Raw genomic sequence first — 23,979 nt, forward strand, 5'->3', positions numbered from 1 at the left:
AAGGAAAGTGTTTTACAATACCTTTGGTATATTAGCCTTAGCCCATCCTGTCAAAAAAAAGGCCATTAGTGAGTATAGGCCTAAGAGTAACTGCTTCTTCATTCCACTTATTTTGCTCCCCATTTTCCTTAGGGCAATAACTGCAGACTGTCACTTCATGCCAGCAAATTTTTTTCCTCACTTCAAGCTAACAAGACCAAAGTAACACACAAAACACCATTGCACTTCCCTTCTGACGTCTTTCCCAATTCTCTGTGCCCCTGGACAAACATAATGCTTGCCAAGGAAGCAAATCCCCCACTGCTGCTGCTCAGGTGTAACACAGATGAACTCAAAAGAAGAAAAGTAGAGTGTAAATCCTGCATTTTGGGGTCCTTTCCTCTCTCATTCTGTCTGAGGGACTCAGGCAGGTCACTGTGTGTGCTAAAACAGCAGGTCTCACAACTTCTTTCATTGACATCTGTGTTTTTCAAAGATTTTTACGGGAGAAATAGCTATTTTACCTACCATATGTCATTAATGTATTTGCTTCTTTCCTGTTGCTATGTTATATGCTTGTATGTAATTACACGCTTTCTTTCTCATAACTCATCCAGTTCTTCGTCTTTTCTCCAGTTAACACGTAAATGCTCAATGTATGGTGTATGTCTTTGGTGTCCTGTTGTATTTGATAAGTGAAAGGAGATAAGGATTTATTGTATCTATTCTTTCTTTCAAGAATTACCAATTTTGAAATAGTTTTTAAGCTGTGATAAAAATTAATGAAATCTTCTGGAACGAATCATCAGGGCTTACAACTAAATAGCAAAATAAAAGCCATCCCATGCAGGTTATATTTGGCCTGCATCTGCTGGCTAAGTAACATATCCGATTTGGCTCCTTGGTTCGGAAAGAGGATTAGCCAATGTCTGACAGCTATTTTTCTATTTGCGGAATATGAGCTTATTCAGTTTTAAGGGCTCCTTTAGGAAATTGGCTTGTACCTGTGTAAAAAGGTTCAACACAGTATGTCATTAATAAAATAGAATTTTTACAGAGGAGGTCACTTCCCAAAACATTTTCGTGGAGTTTGGAAATTTCAGGAGGAGACAAAGAAAATAAAACCTCCTCATGTATGTAAGTTGGTGTCCCACGAAGGCATTGTGTTGGTTTCATAGCTCTCTGAGTAGTGAATAGATGGTTGTTAGCCTTCTATAGCCCATATATGAATATGACCATGAGCAACCTGTGCATAGAAGTGTGTTTACATGGTTACTCTGAACAAATCCTTATCTTCTCTCAACCTTTTTTTCTGTGTGTCAGTGTTAACCCTGCATGGCGAGCATATTTGTTTACTGAACCGTGTGTATAGTAATACCATTTGTATTTAACACTGTCTTTGTAACTGTTTGCGCTGCTAGCTGCTACACTGAAGCAACCATGCTGTTCTCAAGGCAGTCAACCCTTGATGATTTAGATGGACCAGACACTGTTCCTAAAACAAGTGAGCGCGCTCGACCTAGGCTTCGTAAAATGCAGAGCATGGATATGTCCTCCTCATCAGCTGACAGTGGCAGTATAGTGTCAAGGTGCTTAACTCATGCATGCTTTGTTCACTTGTTTACCCATACCATTGTACTTACTGCAGTGTACATACATTTGCCTTTGCAGATACGTGGTGTACAGGGTGGTTTGCATGGTTAATGGAAGCTTTGCTCCCTTCTGTGTTGTGGCACAATTCTGAAGTTCAAAGTTAGGGTCATAATCTAGGACTCGTCTGCTGTTTCAGTTCTTATTCTGTTGTTTTGGTTTGGTTTTCCTCTTTAATTCATGTATTTTTAAAAGTTGTTCCATTACATTACACTGATTGTCTAAAACCAGGCTAAAGTCTGTATTTATTCAGCTAAAAAAGAGTCTGATTTTCAGAGTAACTGAGCTGATGGTTGTTCTTATTAAAATTGGAAGCTGGAAGTGAAGTTTCTCAGCTAATCAGTTGTCCTAAATATAGACTTAGGTGTCTAATTTTAGAAACTAAGATAGGCAAAAGTTGGCTCTGCTCTTTCAATTTTTACTTTTCGCCATATAGGAAAGATTGCTAAATATGTTTTGATTACTCTACCGTTGATTTACAATCTGTGAGGTGTTGGAATTAAGAAAGGGAAAATTGCTATGAGAAGATAGTGAATAATATTAATATCTAGTGCAAGAGAGAACTGGTCAGAGCAATTCACTCACTTTTTAGCAGATAAATAACAGGGGTTTATATGACATTGGGAAACAGTGTCTCAACTAGTGTTATAAATATTATAAATACAAAATTTTATTACATATTAGATCATTCTTTTTCAGTGTTTAAAGTGTTTTACAAATTTTGTGTCGATCAGTTTTGAAATTGTGGCATGCTATGGTTCCGTGCATTTTAACCACAATGAGTGCTAATATGAGTCATCAAAACATACATCCTAATAATAGTGTTACATGCTCTGATTAAAAGTCTGCTAGAAATAAAGTGATCTAACATAGACAGTTTGGAAGCATTATAAAAGGAAAAGAGATGGAACTTAATTTTTAATTTTGACAGGACATGGTAGTGGCAGCTAGCTTTGCCAGTGCCAGGTTTTTTTAGAAGGTTACGCTTTAGGTGAAAAGGTGGCCCCATTCATTTCATAAGCACTATGTGGATGTTTTTGTCTTTGTCGAGATACAAAAACATGCAGCCAACAAAAGACTCTGAACGGATGCCTGTTGCTTAACCTACGGAGAAGGACTAGAATGGAGACTAAAGAGTGATGCTCTAGGGAGAGGTGATAAAATACTTGTGAGGGATGAAAAGGGTGAAAGCAAAGCCAAGAAAATATTTTTAAAATGATGGTGTCCAGATTCCCTAAGACCGCTGCAGAGCAGAGAGCATAAAGAGAGAAAGCTATTATGGACATGCAAGGCCGAGAATAAGCAAGGTGAACAAGCAGAGAACTGAACTGAGAGAATAAGAACAGCTGAAAAAGAATATAGGTACATACAGAAGAAAAGCAGGCAGGTAAGGTAAAAGAAGAACATAGGGCAGTCTAAAGGTAAGCAAGATACTCTGTTACTGGAACAGTTTTGTAATCTGGATTGTATTTCTCAATTTGTGCAATTTACTTGTTCTTTTATTTGGAATCAGACTTGGTCTTTGTGTTCAGCTCGTGTTCCAGTTGTATACAGCACCCATGCAGTGGTTGTTAAAAGCACCATGTTCAGAAGGAACCCCATGACTGCCTATTGTTCACCATGGAGCATGCTTTAAATAAGTGTTATAGCAAGTCCTGATTCTGATCTGAAAGTGTTTGAACTGCTTTTGGAAAGTTAGTGTAGTTTCTCTTGATGATGATATTAATTTGCCCTTTGCTGGTGTGAAAAGGTAGCGAATCACTCTGAGTTCACTGGGATGTCATTCGGGGGGCAGATGGACCCAGATGCTCTGTCTGTGGAAGATGTAATCATGATGTATTTTCTACCAAATTATATGAACTTTGAAGGCCTAGCAATGCAATGGGGTTGCTCAGCTGTCTACATAAAGGTACAATTAACAAACTTTTATTGGTGATGAGCCTTGTAAGCCTCAACTCTCTCTTTGTCCTCTCCCCAACAGTGAACCTACGCAGGTCACCATGCTCTATTCTCGTCAGGGAACGACAGAAACCATTGAGGAGGTAGAAGGGGAGCATGAGGAGGAAGGAGCTCGTTCTGTATCAAGGCAGGAGGAAGAGGAGGTGGAAGATTATAGCCTGGATTCAGAAGGAGCTGCGTATACTCCTGATACTGATGTGCCTTTGTACTCCACTGTGGATAGCAATGCAGAAGCTCCACCTTCCTATAGCAAAGCTGTCAGCTTTGAACATCTTCCCTTTGGCTCCCCAGATGACTCAGCTGGTAAGAGCCTCATGATGGTGAGCCCAGACGACAGTCGGAAGGACAAACTTAATGATACAATTCTCCCTCCGTTGACGCACGAGCTAACAGCTAGTGAGCTGCTTCTGAACAAGTAAGGACCTTCAACAGGGTAAAATTGTTGGTCTTGGTCTGTGAAGTTTTGTCTTTACTTTGGGTTTTTTGTCTCAGAGCTAGCCTACATTTTCTGATACAGACCTTGTGCTAAGTTTGATTTAAGGGAAGAAGCTCGTTTCCTGTGCAGTTGTTCTAACTGCAGATTTCTAAAATGATTTAAATTCATGTTGGAAAGAATCTCTGCTTTCTCCCCAGATACCATAACTGATTGTTTCAATTAGCATTGGATTTCTGTGCTACAGTTGCCATGGGGTCAAGGGCTTTTCTAAATAATCCTTGTGGAGAGGATTTCTCTTCTCCAGACAGCTGTGATTTCAAATAAGTTTCCTCCAGGGCTGTCTGGGAAAATGTTTCTCCTTTAATTATTTTGGTTTATTGTAAGGGAAACTCTGACCTTTGGCAGAGTTTTTGTTTAAGATAGTAGGAGCTGGGGGCTGTATAGAGAGACCACCTTGCTAAGTATCATAGAATCATAGAATCATAGAATGGTTAGGGTTGGAAGGGACCTTCAAAGGTCATCTAGTCCAACCCCCCTGCAAGGAGCAGGGACATCTCTGACTAGGTCAGGTTGCTCAGAGCCTCATCCAGCCTGGCCTTGAACGCTTCCAGAGATGGGGCCTCCACCACCTTTCTGGGCAATCTGTTCCAGTGTTCTATAACCCGCATCGTAAAAAATTTTTTCCTAATTTCTAATCTAAATCTACCCCCCTCTATTTTAAAACCATTACCTCTCGTCCTATCGCAACAGGCCCTACTAAACAGCCTATCCCCATCTTTCTTGTAGGCCCCCTTTAGGTACTGGAAGACCGCTATCAGGTCTCCCCGGAGTCTCCTCTTCTGCAGGCTGAACAGCCCCAACTCTCTCAGCCTGTCCTCATAAGAGAGGTGCTCCAGCCCTTTTATCATCTTCATGGCCCTCCTCTGGACCTTCTCCAACTGGTCCATGTCCTTCTTGTGCTGGGGGCTCCAGAACTGGACACAGTACTGCAGGTGGGGTCTCACCAGGGCAGAGTAGAGGGGGAGAATCACCTCCCTCGACCTGCTGGCCACGCTTCTCTTGATGCAGCCCAGGATGCGGTTGGCCTTCTGGGCCACAAGGGCGCATTGCCTGCTCATGTTAAGCTTCTCATCCACCAGCACTCCCAAGTCCTTCTCCTCAGGGCTGCTCTCAATCCATTCCCCGCCCAGCCTGTATTTGTGCCTGGGATTGCCATGACCCAGGTGCAGGACCTTGCACTTGGCCTGGTTGAACTTCATGAGGTTGGCACGAGCCCACCTCTCCAGCCTGTCAAGGTCCCTCTGAATGGCATCCGTCCCTTCCAGCGTGTCGACGGCACCACACAACTTGGTGTCATCGGCAAACTTGCTGAGGGTGCACTCTATCCCACTGTCCATGTCGCCGACAAAGATGTTGAACAGGGCCGGGCCCAGCACGGACCCCTGAGGGACACCACTCGTGACCGGTCTCCACCTGGACATCGAGCCGTTGACCACCACTCTCTGAGTGCGGCCATCCAGCCAACTCCTTATCCACCGAGTGGTCCGTCCATCAAACCCATGCCTCTCTAGTTTAGAGAGAAGGATGTCGTGCGGGACAGTGTCAAAAGCTTTGCACAAGTCCAGGTAGATGATGTCAGTTGCTCGTCCCTTGTCCACCGATGCCGTCACCCCGTCATAGAAGGCCACCAAATTGGTCAGGCACCATTTGCCCTTGGTGAAGCCATGTTGGCTGTCACCAACCACCTCCTTGCTCTCCATGTGCCTTAGCATGGTTTCCAGGAGAATCTGCTCCATGACCTTGCCAGGCACAGAGGTGAGGCTGACCGGCCTGTAGTTACCTGGGTCTTCCTTATTCCCCTTTTTAAAAACTGGGGTTATGTTCCCCCTCTTCCAGTCATCGGGGACCTCACCAGACCGCCACGACTTCTCAAATACGATAGCCAGTGGCTTGGCAACTTCATCCGCCAGTTCCCTCAGGACCCGTGGATGGATCTCATCAGGACCCATGGACTTGTGCAGCTTCAGGTTCCTCAGATGATCCCGAACCTGCTCTTCGAGTACAATGGGCAGTTCTTCATTCTTGCAGTCCCTGCTTGCACCTTCTACAGCTTGGGTGGTGGGACAGGAACTCTTGTCGGTGAAGACTGAGGCAAAAAAGTCATTGAGAACCTCAGCCTTCTCCATGTCCTGGGTAACCAGGACACCAGTTCCCTTCTGGAGGGGGCCTACATTTACCCTGGACTTTCTTTTGTCCCCTACGTACCTATAAAAGCTCTTCCTGTTACATTTTATGTCCCTGGCCAGATTCAGTTCTGCCAGGGCTTTGGCCTTCCTTACCTTATCCCTGGCCACTCGCGCAGCCTCTTTGTAGTCCTCCCAGGCTACCTGTCCCCACTTCCACCCTCTATAGGTACCTTCATAAAGGGATAGGATGCTCCCCTTTTTGCCCGTCAAGACACTGTCCTCAGTAGCACAACCAGCATTGAGGTGGGCATGGTGCTGCTGCTCTTCCTCTTCTTTCTGGCCTGACTTAGCCAGAGGATACCTTCCCCAACTGCAAGGACAAAATCTTAAACCATAGAAATGCCTATCAGCCTGACTGCATCTGGAGAGAGCGAGAGGCTTTGTAGATCTGACTTTATAGATGCAGTGTCTTTTCTTCTGGTTTTCCAAAGTCATTTTTGCTTTTCAGTGAGATCTCTTCTCAGGCCAGGGCACTCTATGAAAAGCACAGAGAATTGTGAATGTATGTGAAAGTCACATAATGATTTTTTGCTGCCTTTTATATCTATTTGAGTTAGGTAAAGGGGAGAAGATAGGACACATCTAATGCTCAAGGGCATTTATTATGTCCTAATCTTATGTCACAGGACTATTTATAACATATGTCTCCTTAGAGACCTCTGAATTTTCTCCAGATTCCCATCTGGGTTGGTAAATCAGATATGAACCCAGACAGGGCCACACCAGCATGGTGTGACTTACATGAGGTATCTTGGTTGGTCAACTGTAGGAAAGCAGTGCTTGTGGAAGTTCTTGGCCCAGGCCCTCTGTCTGGGTAAATTAAAAACCAGCAGAACAGTGCTTCTAGTTATTTTGCCTTAAGTTCTTGTCTTCTTAGCTTAGAGTCAGGCCATTTGATTGTAATACCAAATCTCACCTTTTTTTTTTAACTCAGGAGCAGAATTTAATACTTTTTCAAAAGGAAAAATAGTAGCAATTTTAAAAGCAACTGTTGTGAAGTTAGCTTTCATTTCATTTACAGTATTTTGCTCCTCACAGGATGTTTCATGATGATGAGCTGGAGGAGTCAGAGAAGTTCTATGTTGGTCAGCCTCGAGTCTTGCTTCTTATTTATGCCCTGTACAATACGCTGGTGGCCCGGTCAGAAATGGTGTGCTATTTTGTGATCATCCTTAACCACATGGTCTCTGCCTCCATGATAACCCTGGTGCTTCCCATCCTTATATTCCTTTGGGCTATGCTGTCTGTTCCTCGACCAAGCAAACGTTTCTGGATGACAGCCATTGTCTACACTGAGGTATGCTGCTGTTTTTGCAACCCAATGTCTAACACAGAAGAGTTAAGTTGTAAGCTTTGCATGGTCTCTTTTCTGTTTTTGATCTCTAAGATCAGGGGCCTTTGGCCCTTCGTATTAAGAGAAATATTTGCTAAAGTCCTCAGCAATTTCTGTGGTATAAAAAGATCCTGTTTATGTTTTTCTTCACTGCAATGAGCAATATCCTTCCTGGCATGTAAAGCAGTTATGACAAGAACAGACCATTTGCAGCTACTGTATGACTGATAATCAAGAGACAGTATACACTGCTTGTGGTATTTCAAGTACCACTGAGCATCATCTGTTGGTAAATGTTGATTGCCTTTATTACTGAGGAAACATGAACTGTTCCTCTGTAGCAATTAATATGCTTGTTTATCTTCTCATAAAACTGATAAAATAGTCATATTTCTCCTCTCGTAATGTCACAAGGCTATTATACCTGCCATGCTTAGAAAACACCCCAAGTGTGTTGTGTTTCTGAACAGGTGACAATTGTCATCAAGTACTTCTTCCAGTTTGGCTTCTTCCCGTGGAATAAATATGTGGATTACACAAAAGATAAACCTTACCATCCACCCAATATTATTGGCATTGAGAAGAAAGAGGGTTACGTGCACTATGATCTTGTTCAGCTCCTTGCTTTATTCTTCCACAGATCTATTTTAAAGGTAATTTGAGTTCATGGAGTTTCTTATTTTGTATTTAATTTTTTGTTTTAATCTCTTTAGTCACTTATGTGATATCTCAACACAATGAATTTATGTTCCTCCTCGTGATGACATGAGTGAGCTTAGCAATGATAGAAATATACAGTTGAAATGCTCTCTTCTTTTTCCACTAGTGCCATGGATTGTGGGATGAAGATGAGAAAGGGGACAGCTCCAGTAATAAAGAAGATACTGATGATGAGCTCTCTGTGACAGGAGGTAGAAGAGACTCTTCTGCCTCTTTGAAATCTGTCAATCTTGCGGCATCAGTGGAGTCCATCCACGTCCACTTCCCTGAGCAGCAGACCGCCATTAGGAGGAAGAGCTCTAGCAGTGTATCACAGCTTTCACACAGGTCCAGCTTCTCGTCACACAGATCTAAGAGAGGTAAATGTTACAGCATGTCTGGGATTTTAAGAGCAAACGTTCATTTCCCATAGAATCATCCTGCTAAAACCTTATGCTGGTTGCTCTGGAGATCCCAAAGGCTACTGAATGCTGCTGCTTCTCAGTGAGGAAATAGGATATGAATCAAACCATTTTTGAACACACTCCAAGCCTTCTTAAAGTTCAAATGGAGAGCCATACTTTGTGATTCACTGTTTTTAAAATAACATTATCCAAAAGCTGGGAAAGGAATGCTCAGTATGGCCCAGATCCAGAAGTCCTGGTTCAGCATAATCTCAAGCTAGAGGGAATGCAAAGCATATGTATTTTTCATATCTATGTTCAATGATACTTGAAGTGAGAAAAAGTTTTGATTAGGTATATTGAAACAGATTACCTATGCCTTCTTGTAAAAAGGACAGGTTTACTTTAGCCTGAATGTATATATTACCAATTGAGATGACTGATACTTGCCTTTATCACTAGTATTCTCTTTTTATAGTTATTAATTAAGTTCTGATCTGCCAATGATTAAACTTTTACTGAATGCTCTCAAGGTTTTGTCATAATGGAAAAAAAGCATAAGAATTCATTTCAAAGCTTCTTTCAAATGTGGGACTCATACATGGGATAGAATTATTGAGATTTATTATTTTATATTTTTTGTATTTAAACTTTGATTTTGGATTAGCTTCTTTGTCTTCTCTTTTCCTCCTTTTTTTTTTTTTTTTTTTTTCCCCAGGAAGTACCAGTACACGAAACAGCAGTCAGAAAGGAAGCAGTGTGTTAAGCATCAAGCAAAAATCTAGGAAAGAACTTCTTATGGAAAAGTTTCGAGAACAAATGATCAAAGCCAAGGCCTTTACAATTAAAAAGTGAGCAATGTGAGAACTTGTATGGGGTTGGGGGAAGGTTCCAAACAGTAAAGCAATAAAACAACATTTTAAAGAGAGCAGTTTACTACTTCTGTTAATTCAGGGGGATGAACGGGTGCGTATACAGTTTGTCATGTACAGATGCTTTCATTCTAAGTCCCACCAGCTGAACATTTGACAAATCAGAAGTTGTTCAAATAGCATCTGCCTGATAAAAAAGCTAAATGTCTTGTTTGAACTTGATTTGCTATCTATATTTCTACTGAACAAATGCTAATACGGGGGTTTAGAAGCAAACAGAACAAGGAACTGGTGTCTGTGAAGCCCTGTGAAGGCTGTCAGAGTAGATCTTAGGTATCTTTAGACGCACTAATCATGTCACACCCAGTCTTTGTTTTCTACCATGCAAGTTACAGTGTTGTTAAATCACATTATGGTCTATGTTGTTTTAGGACTCTCCAGGTATATGTGCCCATCAGACAGTTTTTCTACAATCTTATTCATCCAGACTACAGTGCGGTGACTGATGTGTATGTGCTGATGTTCCTCGCAGATACAGTGGACTTCATCATCATTGTGTTTGGATTTTGGGCTTTTGGGGTATGTCATAGAGGCATCTATTTGTAAGTCCTCAGTAGGATTTACATGCTGTAGATGCTAAGTATCATGTGAGTTTCCTTCTTCTTCAACCACTCTGATATATTTTCCTTTTCAGAAACATTCTGCAGCAGCAGATATTACCTCTTCATTATCAGAGGACCAGGTCCCAGAGGCATTTTTGGTGATGGTGCTCATTCAGTTTGGTACCATGGTGGTAGATCGAGCACTGTACCTCAAAAAGACTGTCATGGGAAAGGTCATCTTCCAAGTCATCCTTGTTTTCGGAATACATTTCTGGATGTTCTTTATCTTGCCTGGAGTGACAGAAAGGTATAACTTTTATAATCAGACAGTATGGATTGAGTACTGGTGCTCTACCAAGTTGTTTGTCTTTAAATTGAGATGGTTATAGCTAAGCTTTGGAATCATGAACAGATTTCTTGTTGGTCTCATTTCTAAGCATAATGTTGGAGTACCTTTCCACAGCAATAACTGTGGCAAATATAAGTTTGAGGAAGAATTAATGATATAAGTATGTACTGAAATATTCTCAACTTAGGCCAAAATGCAAGCAGGTGGAAGAGAACTTGCTTGTAATTGAGTGATTAGAGGCCTCAGCTGAGACAATGTTGGCCTCTGATGTGGTTCCCTACTCCCAAGACTGCTGCACACTGGTTTAGAAGTGCGAGTAGAAAATGTCTCTCTCAGAGTAACTTACAATTCGGCACTTTCCTGGAGTATGTGAACTGTGGATTTAAATGTCCTTAGACGGAGGAATGTCTAAAACCTGTGTCTCTTCTGAAGAACAAAAGTTCTCCTCCTCTGCTCCTGCCACATGGCTCTGGAGGTGATGTGGTGGTGGTCACCTGCTGCATGAAATCTCGTATTGCATCCCCAGACAGGTTGACCCCCAAATCTAACATTTCTTGTTGCACAGCTCAAGGCAGTTATCACCTTGGTCTGTGCTGCAGACGTGCTAAGGTTCCCTCTCTAGTGCTTAGCTAAGTCCCCTCTTACTTAGGACTTTAAATTACCTTGAAGTATTTACCTCACTCCATTGACTATACAAGGAATTTGGGTCTGTCACCTGGGCAAATTACACTGTTACCAGTCAAGTTACTTTGGAAACAACAAAAACACAGTAGGTGCATACAGTAGAAACAAAACAGGTGCATAGTGTAAAGAAAGACTGAAAGGTCTCATTTCCTCTCAAAACCAAATGTTTTATTTTTTCTTAGTGCAGTAGTAATTGTGCCTCAACTTGAAAAAAAAAAACTGTATTTTTCAAGTGGATCTCCTGTCTACTGAGCATTAAGAATTTATATTAAACGTTTGGCTTGATTTGGTCACTTGAAGGGTAATAAAATTGTTTTGACTTTTTCTGTGCTTATATGAAATTTGTATCAAGTTGTTAATTTCATATGTGCGTCTGAAACCTCCTATATTCCTTCGAAGTCAGACTGATTCTTAGAAATCCCTGCAAATTTCTTAGTGAAAATATTTTTGTGGGTTGTAATTGAAAACATTGGATTATGTCAAGCCCACAAATCCTGTCCATCATGAGGCGTCTCCTGCAGTTCCACCATGCTGCTGAACAGCAGTCAGAAGTGGCACATGTTCACCAAGATGGTCAGGGGGATGGAGTGCATGACATGTGAGGAGAGGTTGAGGGAACAGGGTTAGTTCCTGGGGAAGAGAAAGTGAAGAGCTGTCTTCAGCTACTATTAAGAGGGCATTGAGAAGAAGCTAAATTCTTTTCAACTAGGACAAGAGGCCACAAGTTGGAAAAAAAAAGGGAAATTCCAGTTAGATATTATGAAAAATCTTTTCACCAGTCAAACACTGCAGCAGGTTGCCCAAACAGCTTGTGGGATCTCCATCTTCAGAGGTATTCAAAACTCAACTGGACAGGACCCTGAACAATTTGGTGTAATTAGACCTGATTCAGGCAGGGGAGGGTGAAAAAGATGATCTTCAGAGGTCGCTCCAACTTAAATTCCTGTATGTTTTCATGACCCTGGAGGTGCCCCCACGATCAGAAATAGCCATTAAATCTGCCTAGATTCAGTTCAGATATCAGCCCTCTGAAAAGCCAAGCGAAGCAGTGTCTGCCCAGGGCTCCCAGAGGGATGTGCCATCATGGAGGCCGAGGGTAGGCTGGCCTATGTTGGGCAGTAAGGCACATCTAACATCTGGAGGGAGAGGGCACTGCCCCAGACCCCTCACTCTTCAGGAAGCCTGTTCCCCCTCTCTCTCCTATGACCCTTAGGTGACAACAGGTGCTGTTTATAGACTTTCTCATCCATCATCCTTCCTGTCCTGGTTCTGGCCAGGATAGAGTTAATATTTACCTGAGCTGGGTGGAGAACTGAAGCTGGTAGCCCCTATGGCTGGGATAGTTAACTAATTAGCTAACAGCTGGGGTTAATTTACCCAAATTAGCCAAAGGGCTATTCCATCCCATCTGACATCATGCTCAGTATATAAGTGAGGAGGGTGCTGAAGGGAGGCTCTCCTAGTTGGAAGAGACTGGATGTGGAGATCTGTTGTGAGCTATTATACTGTATTTGTGTTCCATCACTCTATTGTTTTCTTCTGTCATTACTGTTAAATTTACTTTTTGTTCAATCTCAACCCACGTGTTTGGTTTTTTTTTCCTGGTTTTCTTTTGTTTGTCAAATCTCCTCCTATTCTCTTGGAGAGTGGGGGGGAGTGAGAGAGAGACTGCGTAGTCTGGTCCCCGTTGGGGCTGAACTACGACACTTCCAATACTGTTTTACCCCTGCAGTGGGGTCAGAAACTAAAGGCTTTTCACAGGATCTCAGGAACGGGAAACTGCCAGAAGCACAAAACATTTCAAGCTAATTTGGTCATACACAGATACAAAGCTCATAATTTTCCTTTATCTGTCTTTTCCGTTACAGGAAATTTAGCCACAACACAGTTGCCCAGCTCTGGTATTTCGTGAAATGCGTTTATTTTGGCTTATCAGCGTATCAGATACGCTGCGGATATCCAACTCGTGTTCTTGGCAACTTTCTCACAAAAAGTTATAACTATGTCAACCTGTTCTTATTTCAAGGGTAAGTCTAGACCTACTGCCCTGCTCCTTTCTTTGGTGAAATAAGGATCTGTTATCATGAGATGCTGGGGTTATTCATAACTTCTTTTCACAGGCTGCTGGAAATGAGACAGTAGATTTTGCACAGCACACTCTGTATATGCCATATGTCCCTTGTAGTCCACAAAAAAATCAATTTCAGGAATGCAAATTTCAGAAAAATCAGTCTCCCACTCTGAATCCAGAAGCCTGACATACCAGTCAGCCATTCAGGCCCCTGTGCAAGAGACATTTTTAACACTTCTGAGAAATCCTCTCTATGAACAGAATTAAAGGCTACACATTGTGCTAGAAAACAGGTAATGTTATTTGCTCTGCAGCCCTAAAAAGTACTAAGGTATCAAATCCCAAAGAGATCTTTGGAGCAGGTCTACAGGCTCTACCTCAGCAGGTGAGAAGAATAAAGTGAAAGACAATTCACATGAGAAATAAGAGCTATGCATAAAAAAAATATTTCCTTTGTGTGTCTTTTGAGAAGTGCTGCACATCTGAAACTTTTCAGGACTTAGGAGCGTTAGTGCAAGTAACAGGCACAGCATCACCTCAGAGTGAAAGGTAATGTTAGGGGGGCGTACCCCACCCTCTGCTTATGCTGTTACCATGGTGGTGTGATTAAGCTAGTTCAAAGGATATATGTATTTCACAAAAAAGCTGGAATAGTATCAGCCTTTTCCCAATATTTTCATTACGGACTTGTTGCATTCCAGTAAGAAAAATTACAGGAGAAAGCTTTCTTCACATTAAGGTCTTTGTGACCTGGCCAAGCAGAAAAAATGTAGGACTAGTAAAGGGAATGATGCACTTTGAACAGCTGCTGTATGCATGTTGTTTTTCTGTTAGCTCACCTTCTTCTGCTGATTAATCCTGAGTCATAATGCCCAATTCCATGTGCAGCTGAGGACTGTCCACCTACTGCAAAGAAGCTGTACACCACTTAGTGTAAGGAGGTATAAAACAAATTCCCACCACCCTGCGGAAAGGATGTTCCTCTGTGCTGCTCCTAGGTCAGAGGAATTTGGAGATGCAAGAAAGTCTCTCTTCTACCATTCCATCAGTGGCTCAATCACAATTACTGGGCATAATGATGCAAAAGCATGTTTATGGACTGACAAGGAGATCTAGAGGAACATGAGCTATGGCAAAAGATACCACCCCCAAAACATCAGTACTAGTCATGCAATTACAATTATATTTGTGTTTACAAAATCTCCCATTAAACTGCATTTTAATATTGACTTAATTCTCCCTCCTGTCACATATACACTTGCTGTGCTCGTTTAATGTGATCCATCCCCTTTCTGATGAGTTATCTCCTGTGGTCTCCCTTCAGATTCCGCCTGGTTCCATTTTTGACTGAGCTGAGAGCAGTAATGGACTGGGTTTGGACTGATACCACTCTCAGTCTTTCCAGCTGGATCTGTGTTGAAGATATCTATGCTCATATATTCATTCTGAAGTGTTGGCGAGAGTCAGAAAAAGTAAGGAAGCCCCATATGAGTGATCCAAGCCTCCTCTCCCCCATGTAGAAATGAAGAGAAATAATCACGAGTCCCTAAGTAATTGGGAAATCCACCATAAAGACAGTGTGTTAGAAGATACAGCTGGTGTTCATGTTCAGAAATATTCATACTATTGGGTACTTTATGTTAGTTGGCAGTCACTGCAAGTGAAATTTCAAATGGCTCCTCTTTTGTGCATAGCTGATTTTTCCACCATTAATGTGAACTCCGCAAGCATGCGCCTGCTAGCTTCATTGCATGCCTGAGTTTCAAGGCTGAAATTGAAAGTCCTGGTATTCACACAGGTTCACTTTGTCCATAACAAGTAAATGAGTAACCTGCGGCAGCAGGGAAACTGTAGCTGAGGAGAGACGTCATGGAGGAGGAAGAGCTCATGCCTCCATGGTGTGGGGCCCCAGGACAGCTGGTTCATGTGACCACAGAGGGAACTCAGCTGGCTCCTTTATCTTGGGAGAGTCCCTGGACATCCAGAACTGAATGGCAGGCCAGATAAACCCATCATTTGTCTGACTGAAATTTCAGCCTCTTTAAATCATTTAAGCTTCAGTTCGAATTAAACTTGCAAATTCTGGATTCCTTAAACCCCTACAAAGATTGCAACCATATGCTTGCTTATTTTGCCAATTTGAAAAAGAAATTAAACGTTCTTTTAAAAGTGACCCAACCAGTCAGAAATTGTACATCTGCAATGAAATGGCTGTATTTTTAAGTGTTACTGACGTATTTCTACTTTTATTATAATCCTCTCTTTTAATGGCAGTTACTTTCTGTGTATGTCACTTAGATTAACTCAGAGTTGAAGTGCACACAAATCTTGTGCATAGGCTTTTTCTGTATGACTTCTATTTCTGCCATGAATGGAGTGTCATCAGAGGCTTCAGGAGTCAGAGAAATAAAAATCCAGTCCTACTTTGACTGTCTATCTCACTGCACTTTTTTATGCTATGGCAGGATCACTCTGCATTATGTGTAGCATAGATCTGACGTGGGAAGATTTCCACATCAAAGTTAGCACGTGTGTGCTAATGCCATGTAGCAAAATAACTACCCATGACTTAGGTGTCTTGTTCAAGGTCTCTCTCTCCCATTGAGTGGTATGCCTAAGTGCTTGACTGCTAGAGGCTCTCTGAGCTGTTCTGTAGCACCATTAAAGGTGCCTGAACTAATCTCATACAGACAAATAATATAGCCCTGGTGATCCTGATATAATATTTTAATGAAAACAGGATTCTGTAGTGCAAGACAAATGGCTTGATACACTGCTTTTGAAAAGTAACTAATTTATTTTAAATATAGCATTGTATTACAAATTTAATATTCTCCAAGGGCTTTATAGATCCTTGTTGTAAAGCAAGAACAATTTCCTGAAAGCCAGATTCCTGGCATGTGTTTGAGGTGCAGTGCAATACAATGCATCTTTATTTTGCACATGCAGTGTGCAGTGCATGAAAGACAGGATCCTAAAACACTATGTGGAGTTAAATCCGATAAGAGAATACACCAAAATAAATTACAGTGATGCTAAGGCATTTTACAGGATGGTGAAACTATTAAAGTATTCAATCATGAGGCCAGTAACAGAGGGTGGGAACGATGGACAAGGCAGAACAGACATACCATGTAATCTGCTTTCAAAAGAGAAGGATAAAAGCAAGGTCACTTTTGCTCTCGGAAGCGAAGAAGGGGAAGGATGTCACATCAACAGAACAGCAACAAATAAACATTATTTAAATACAGTTGGTGTGGGAATCACTACAAGCAGATTGGATCGAGGCTGTGAACAACTCTTAGAAATACTGCATGTGAGGTGTGAAATGAATGTGGAGGTACCGCAATATCAGAGAATCCTACTGATTGTGCATGTCAGTTGCTGGCAAACAAATTTATTTTTTTTTCTCTGAAATACAGTTTGCAGCATTTCAAGTTGTATAAGAGGAATTCTGCCTTAAGGAGCTTTGAGATAAAACTTTTTGGAAGGACAAATACATGAAAGTGGGTCACTCTCAATATCAGTTTTTTGAACAAACTATTGTATCACTGTTGCTGCTATTGTTTTACATTTGGTTCCTGTCAGTTCACTCTTGCATTCATTCAGACAAAAAAATTCAAGTTACCCTACTTAATTTTTCCCTTCTTTATGGTTGTGAGAAATCAAAACCACAGAGGTTTACTATATTTTTCACATCAGACACACATTTGACATGGGTTTATTTGGCACTTTCCTCTGTTGTCAGCAGAAATTCAATGTTTGTGCAACTCTGGCTGAAAATCTCAAAATAATTGGCCTGACAATGGGTAGCAAGTTACAACAGGAAATGGGAATCCTTAAGCTCATTATATATTCACCCATCAAATCATTTCAATTGTTACACTGATTGAAGAGACATTACCATGTTGCTGTTTGCTTTTGCAGAGATATCCCCAACCAAGAGGCCAGAAGAAAAAGAAAGTTGTGAAGTATGGAATGGGTGGCATGATTATCGTCTTGCTGATTTGTATTGTCTGGTTCCCACTGCTCTTCATGTCTTTAATCAAATCTGTTGCAGGCATCACCAACAAGCCTTTAGATGTATCAATTACAATAACTCTAGGAGGTTATCAGGTAAAAAAAGAAGAAAGACTAAAAGCAAGCTCTGCTTCCGTGCTGTATTTCTTTGTGCTATTTCTTATTCCTTTCATTGAATTGAACTGTCTCGCCTTATGCAAGAGATCAGGCAAACTCCCAGAAATGATCCCTTTTGGATTTAAAAGCACATCTGTTTATCCCTGATGTAAAATACTATCTTCATTTGCAAGTTAAAACCAGAACCTACTGGCAGTAGGATAAATTATCCTACATGGGGTAACTGCCTACAGGTCCACATGGTAAATTTAAGATCATTGGAGGTAGCTTGCTTCTCAGTGGAATAAGATCACAAGATCATAACCTGTTGAATTGAGTACCCTCATTGCGTTGGACTGTGATGCACAGGATGCTGTACTGTGTATGTAGCAGCCAATGTGAAATAAATGTGACAAGTGTGTGTTCTTTTGTTTCCCAGCCTATTTTTACAATGAGTGCTCAACAGAGTCAGCTCAAGGATTTAAATCAGACTGGTTTCAATGCGTTTCTGGCAAGCTACAGGGGTAACACTGTAAGTGAAATGTAGAATACCTCATTACATAAAAATGTGTGCATGTTTCCATGGAGGCCTTTTGTGAGTTTTGTTTGTGTAGTTGTAAATGGTCAGCAGCTCTACTGTCATTTGGAAGATGTTTCCATAAAAAGAATTTGCATGAGTAAGGATTCGGACAGATCATTTTTCAGGACAGGGGTGGGTTATGGTGAGACAAGTTACCATTAGTTGAGACATCTTTGCACAGAATCATGGAAGACAGAAACCCTAGTTGTCCTGTCACCTGAATAAAAACCTCCTCTCTAAATGACACAAACCTTCAGGAGATGTGGTGCTGTTGGTGTACTGCCAAAACAAATGTGCTTGTGCTGTGGGGACACAACCCTGTTGGCACTTTTAAGCCCCACGCGCCTTCCTATAGCACACACAGCTTTCACCTCTCAGTGAGGAGATGTGGTGCTGTCAAAAGAAAGTGTGTATGGCCTAGAAAAGTTTTGACATTAAAATATCAAAACATAAACATTTAAACATAGTCTCACTACTTCCTGGTGCAACATGCATGAAGGTATCACTAGTTTCTACAGCAAAGAGACTAGTAACTAGTTAGTAGAAGCTGTTGCATTACTCAAGTAACTAGGGTTTGATCAGATATAACTTTTTAAAAAGTGCTTACTTCTAGCTTATTCAAAAATTAATATTTTTTAATATTAGCTCCTACCAAATAGTCCATGTGTTATGGCAGTATTATTGCAATCTTGATTGACTCTGAAAGTTACCAATTTGAAGTTGCCTTACCCTTTGCAGACATCTTTCTATGCAGAAAGATGCTTAATAAAAGGCAGAATAAAATTTTAATATAAATATCAAAACTAGTAAGACATGCTGGTTGTCTTATACTTCTGAGTATTACCAGACATTTCTGGAAGTGTGGCCAGGCTTGGTACATACTTTGTACAATGACTTATGTTTTGTGGTGACCACTGATGCTATTTGGAGTTTCAGTGAATTGGTGTGAAGTGTCAGAAGTACCAGTCAAAACTGATAGGGACTGAAAGCTTTATAGTCTACTGTATCCACAGATATAAACGAGGTTATTAGAAACTAAAGGAGTTAAGATAGTTTTACCTGGTGAACTTTCAGACTCATTTTGGCCTACTTGGCCATCGTACTTATTCTTTAAACAGCAGGGCCATTTTTGTTTTTACTTATTGGCTTGGCTACACTTTGTTTATTCCTCTCCCCATGTAAAGACTCAGTTGGTACTTGAGGCAAACAATCAGTGCAAACCACTGCACTTACAATTAATTCCACATTTACAATTCTGCCTGATTCGAAAATGTGGCTCTGTGTCTTGAGACTGTCACCGCACTGATTTTTTTTTTCCTCCTCTGTACCTACAGGGTGCTTTGCAGTTTCTAGAGGGCTATGGAAAAGAAGATATAACTCTAGCAGATCTAGAGGGAAATTCAAACTCTTTATGGACCATCAGCCCTCCCAGTAGAGAGAAAATGATACAGGGACTGCTGGATTTTTCAGCTGAATTCACTGTAGTTCTTTCATGGAGCATTCAGAGGTAATTAATATGACTGTTATGAGGTTGATGGATCATTTGCCAAGCATTCATTCAACAGAACAGTTCCACACTGTGTTTCTGGTTTCGTTTTTCAGAAAATTTTATTGTACTGCAGAGCAAAAAAACCCTTAAAGTGGGGAGGGAGGGAGGCAGAGAGAAGGAACCTTTGTTACATGGGAGAACATTTGTTGCCTGCCATTCTGAAGAATAAAAAGAGAAGTGGAGCCACTTCCAAGTACATTATTTAAAAAGGCAGGGTGGAGTTTTCAATGGTACTTGAGGAGAAAGAGGGAAAAGTAAGACAATTTTAGCTAGCTTTAGATTGAGATGTTCAAATAAACTGTCCCAAACAACAACCCTGTGAGCATTTATGGGAACTGAATACTTAGACCTAGTTAAGGCAGAAAAACTACGAGAAAATAAACAGAAGTGCTTGGTCCCCTTATTAAGGGAGCCTGGAACTGACATAAAACTATTCTTTAAATACAAAATAGCATAACAATGACACAGATCCATTTTGTCGAGACCTTTGCCTGTTTACTTGTGGTTTCTTTGGCCTCAGTGGACTATTCCTTTACAACAAAGGTTTTCCAAGAGACCTCCTAGAATATAAAGTAGTTGCATACTGGCTGGAGCACACCCAGTCACTGAGGTGTTTTCTTGGCTACTAGTCTGCCAGCTGGGATCCCTGTAGACTGCTGGATTAAATTGAGGTTAAGTCATCACTCCATGGAAATTCAGTACCTATGCAGCCCCAGTATCTACCTGTTTACTTTTGGAAATAGATACTGGATTATCATAGCAATCCTCAGCAAAAGACTGTGCACAAGAAGCAGGTCAGTTGAATCACTGTGGGAGCTCTGAATATCCAGAAGGTCAGTCCTTCCACAGTCAAAAATAGGCTTGTAATGAATCTGCACCCTTAATTCAACTTTATTTGAGCCCCCTTTATTTTCGTGGAAGCCTACAGTATTAGCCTAGTGAATTACATCACTCCATGATGAGCAACCTGATCTGGTTGAAGATGTCCCTGCTCCTTGCAGGGGAGTTGTACCAGATTACCTTTAAAGGTCCCTTCCAACCCAAATTATTCTATGTTTCTATGATTTCTGAACCTCATATGAATTTTTAACACTGCTGCTCAGTTTGCCTATATGCTTGCATAACTACAAACATTCATACAGTAGTTGAAAGAGACCTTTTTCACTCTCAAATTATATCCTGTGGATTACATTGTGACTGTGAATGACTGAAACTGGTAAAGTGACCACAGTGACATTCCACTTTTTCTCTGTAAAAGGAAACTACAGTCTTTCATCTAGGCCAGGAGACCACAAGCAGCTGTAAGATGAGCCTTTTGTGTCACTCAGGCAGCATACACACTTTCTGCCTTTGCACATCATCTGCTGGGGACGTTTCTCTGCAGCCCCCAGCAGCCCACGAGCTGCCTTACCCAGTTGCTGCATCCCGACCATGGGGCATGGCACAAGGTGTTGTGCAGAAGCTGATCCTGCCCCAGCTGTGTTCTGCAGCTGGCATGACGACTGAGTAGGGGAAGGCATGGGGGTCCTACCAGCGTGTTAGCCACATGTTTCTGCTGGGGTGAGGTGGGGTTTTGGGAAGCTGCGGGTGGCTGCAGCATCCTTAGCTGCCCTGGCACAGAATGTGTGGTAATGCAGACAGTCCTGTTGCCTGAAGGCAGAGCAGGCATTCTCCCTTTCCCATTCTGTTTTGACTGATGTAATGAGCAAAATTATATTAACCTGTCATCACTGTCTTGTAATACATACGAAGGCATAGTCAGTTAGAAAAACACACCTACATATCCTCCATGGGAAAACACACCATCTCAGGTACAGGTAGTACGATGCTTGCTTTAGCAAAGACTGGGATAGCCAGGGTTCGTGCAGTTAGACTAGTTCAACAATGAGCCCTAGCATTCAGCAAACAAGTGTTTAGGTTATGCTCTCGTTGTGGGTTGACAATGTGTCTTCCCTTTTACTTACGACAGAAATCTCACCCTTGGTGCCAAAGCCGAAATAGCGTCAGATAAACTTACCTTTGTCCTACCAGAGAACACCAGAAGAGACATAGCTACAATGATGTCTGGACAGCAACTGGAAAAGGTGTAAGTTATTTTCTTTGCCTATTTATATGCAGACCTTCCCTTTTTAAACCTAATTTCCTAAAGAGTTCAGGCTTGTGCAACTGTATCATTTGTCTGCATATCTATCCACCTGTAACAACTTTGGAGCCTTGTTCACAGAGGCCAACAGCATTGAAGTCACATAATAATAACATTAAAGGTAAAAGCTTATTTCCTATGATAAATGTAGGCTGAGAAGACCATGAATGAACACTGGAACACTACCAACAAGCATGGTGAAGCTATTAGTTACTTTTCTTTGATTTATTGGTTAAGCACAAGTTCATTACCTTATATTCACAGTTAAACTCTCCTTTGAGTTACTTCAGTTCGACTTGATCTGAGCATGTTGTATTGATGACTTTTTTGTTCTCAATAGCCATCCAGACTGTATTTCTCATTGTTATTCTTGAGTAGTATTAGATTGGCAAGGAAGTGTTAAATCACTGCGGTCAAAGAGCAACATCTGCAGTCATTTCTGACATCAGCTCTTTTCCTGTAATGGAAATTCGCAAGGCAGAAAGAGCATGCTCTTCGTATGAATATCTAACATTATTTTATGGATGTAGCCTTATAGCATTAACAGCAGTGGTGCCTCCTTTCTGATTTGAAAGGAGTCTGGCTCTTCCTCTTCCGCCTGCTCACTGGGGATCACTTTCCAGCAGTAGTCTCTAAATACTGCTAAGCCAATACATCATCCCTGAAGGCCACTTGATCTGATTTGTGGCCACAAGAGGTGAAAAGTTAAAGCTGAGGCCAACTGGGATAGTGAAAAGTCTGAGAGATTCAGATCTGTTGGAAGGTGGAAATGAGATTTGTCTTTTCTGTGCACAACTATTTTTCTGCACCCACGCACACTTGTACATCCAAACAGGCTGTGGCACATCTGATCATTTCATTTAAAAAGTATTTTATGCCTCTTTTACTTTTCTGCTGTGTGAGGATATGGGAATATTTCCTAAAGTGATGTAGTGCCAAGGAGGATAGATTTTGCTCTTTTGTGGGAAGAGGTAGATCATCCATAGTTCTCTCTTTGCAGAAGGCAAGCAGTAACATAGAAGATATACCTGCATTTGCCTATGTTGCAATAATATTGTTGATCTAAGCTTTTTTTTACTTTGTTTTAAAGAAAAAATGCTTGTGGCAGCTAGTAGCCATTTGACTTCAGCAGGGAGCTTTCTGCCACTACCTCTGCTGGGACAACTTAGCTGCTGAGCTCTTACCTGTCTTTTGGGCTTGCCGTAGTGATCAGGAGGGATTTTAAAATAACCACCTCTGTTCTTCCTCAGCCTGGTGTATGCAATGTAGCAAAATGTCACAAGACTTCCCTGAGCTCCCCTTCCCTAGAATTTTTCAGTCATTTTAGGAAAAAAGATAGGACAGTATCTCTTCTTGATTAATGAAATGTTTCTCTCTCTGGATGCTGGTAATTTATTTCCACTTAAGGTGATTTAATTTTGACCCCAGTGGAAGAACTTCTACAAACACCTTTCTTTTTGATTTTTAAATCCTCCTACAAACTGTGAAAATATTTCCCAATGAAAGATTCTGGCAAAAATTCTCACTCTTTTCAGGTGTTATTATCAAAACATCTTGCAATTCTGAAGTAATAACTGTTCTCACCACATGTTTTTCTAGCTACATATTTTTCTAGCCTGTTTACTACTGGTGACGTGTTGCCTTTCTTTGTGCTGCTTATATAGCTGACTATAAAAGCAGCTTTGTGAAAAAGGGGAACAAAATATAAGGTCCTTGCAAACACACGTGCCCCAGGTGTGTGGGATTCATGGTGTGTGAATGGTGACATTATGGATGGAGCTCCCTGCTGAAGTACTGACAGAACATAGTTAATAAATCCAGCTAACTTTCAGATGTGACATCTCAACACTATAAAATCATAGCTTAAGCCAAGAATTACTGGGAACTGTGTATAGCCCTGTTAGGTATTTCTAAATTATTTTAGAGGTATAAAAATATGAAATATTTGCTTTCTCATTTTTTCCAGAACATTAGAGACAGTGTACCCGTACTACATCAAAGCTCCTAGTGATTCTCTGGCAAAACCCATAAAGCAGCTATTGACAGGTATGTGTCCAGAGCCTGAAAAAGAGAGTATGGTTGAAAGAAGTGCACCACAGCAGTCACACTTGCACATTCTCTGAGCTGCTTTGGGGCACCTCAGGCTGAAATGCACTTACAATGGTTTGTACCTGGTGCCTGCAAGCTTGGGGAGAGATGAGGTTATACAGTTCAAGGTAGAAAATGCATCTGGATTTACTTTAGCTTTCCATTTAACAGTAAGGACTCTAAGGATGAAGTCCAGCTCCTTTCCTTCAAATCTGTTTT

At 41.3% G+C, this 23,979-nt stretch overlaps 1 protein-coding gene across 1 annotated transcript in view; it reads left to right on the plus strand.

Moving 5' to 3' along the window:
• Positions 1-23,979, plus strand: part of PIEZO2 (piezo type mechanosensitive ion channel component 2) — a 323,563-nt gene that overhangs the window by 295,063 nt on the left and 4,521 nt on the right. Inside the window, exons 37-50 of the mRNA XM_086740615.1 lie at positions 3,611-4,003; positions 7,309-7,567; positions 8,074-8,256; positions 8,430-8,682; positions 9,425-9,557; positions 10,010-10,157; positions 10,273-10,487; positions 13,082-13,240; positions 14,609-14,756; positions 17,212-17,400; positions 17,840-17,932; positions 19,315-19,487; positions 21,499-21,615; positions 23,639-23,718. Of these exons, the coding sequence (XP_086596741.1) occupies positions 3,611-4,003; positions 7,309-7,567; positions 8,074-8,256; positions 8,430-8,682; positions 9,425-9,557; positions 10,010-10,157; positions 10,273-10,487; positions 13,082-13,240; positions 14,609-14,756; positions 17,212-17,400; positions 17,840-17,932; positions 19,315-19,487; positions 21,499-21,615; positions 23,639-23,718 (2,543 nt within the window). The remainder of the gene's footprint in view (positions 1-3,610; positions 4,004-7,308; positions 7,568-8,073; positions 8,257-8,429; positions 8,683-9,424; positions 9,558-10,009; positions 10,158-10,272; positions 10,488-13,081; positions 13,241-14,608; positions 14,757-17,211; positions 17,401-17,839; positions 17,933-19,314; positions 19,488-21,498; positions 21,616-23,638; positions 23,719-23,979) is intronic.

This window comes from Chlamydotis macqueenii, chromosome 2 (genome assembly GCF_036417535.1).
Source record: "Chlamydotis macqueenii isolate bChlMac1 chromosome 2, bChlMac1.mat, whole genome shotgun sequence".
Taxonomy (NCBI): Eukaryota; Metazoa; Chordata; class Aves; order Otidiformes; family Otididae; genus Chlamydotis; species Chlamydotis macqueenii.